We start from the raw sequence: 622 nt of genomic DNA, 5'->3' as shown, positions 1-622 counted from the left end.
CATCTTCTTTCGAATGCCGCCTTTCCGGATAACTCTTTTCGCTGTTCGCATTACTGTCGCTCGGCGTAGGTACTTCGGGAACCGGTACATGGGTTTTCCAGCCTTGAAGCATTCTTACGAAGACCGTAACTTTATCTATGTTTGTTGTCGATGTCTTAAATTTATTAGTGAGGCCATTCTTAAGCGACTGGAACTTTTTCGCCGTGGTCGCCGAAGTAGAGAATATCGAATCACGAATTGAGTCCAACGTTCCCGGCCTGCGATACAAATATTCTTCGTTTAACGATGCCTGTTTTTGAATATTCTTTCTTAATCGTTCCTTTTCTCTTAAACGTTCGGTCGACATTAATTCTTCGTTGAGAGAAGATTGTTTAAAAACGCCAGGCTTTTTTGACTGTATCCGTGGAGTGTGAATTTTAAAATTAGGCATTTCTTCGACCATACTCTTCATGTCCGTTGGTTTATCTAGATCTTCTTCGGCGTCGTCTTCGTTGATAGACTTCTTTTGTTTTACTAGTTTTGGTTTCTTTCGGGTTTCTGTCGTTTCTGTAGATTGTTGGTCTTGTGCGGGTACCTCTGTTTCATCGCCTCCTAGACTAGGTAGGCTGGACCTGGAGCGGAC

The 622-nt window shown here is 42.9% G+C and overlaps 1 protein-coding gene across 1 annotated transcript; it reads right to left on the bottom strand.

Moving 5' to 3' along the window:
- Window positions 1–54: 54 nt before the first annotated feature.
- LOC106108314 lies at window positions 55–576 on the bottom strand (the record flags this gene model as incomplete). The annotated part of the gene is made up of 1 exon (XM_013289447.1): window positions 55–576. A coding segment is annotated over one exon (522 nt), but the record flags the coding sequence as incomplete, so codon positions are not given.
- Window positions 577–622: the final 46 nt, after the last annotated feature.

This window comes from Papilio polytes, unplaced genomic scaffold, assembly GCF_000836215.1.
Source record: "Papilio polytes unplaced genomic scaffold, Ppol_1.0 DF821703.1, whole genome shotgun sequence".
Classification (NCBI taxonomy): Eukaryota; Metazoa; Arthropoda; class Insecta; order Lepidoptera; family Papilionidae; genus Papilio; species Papilio polytes.
Note: the sequence above shows the minus strand (reverse complement) of the source record. Positions and strands in the feature narration are given on the sequence as shown.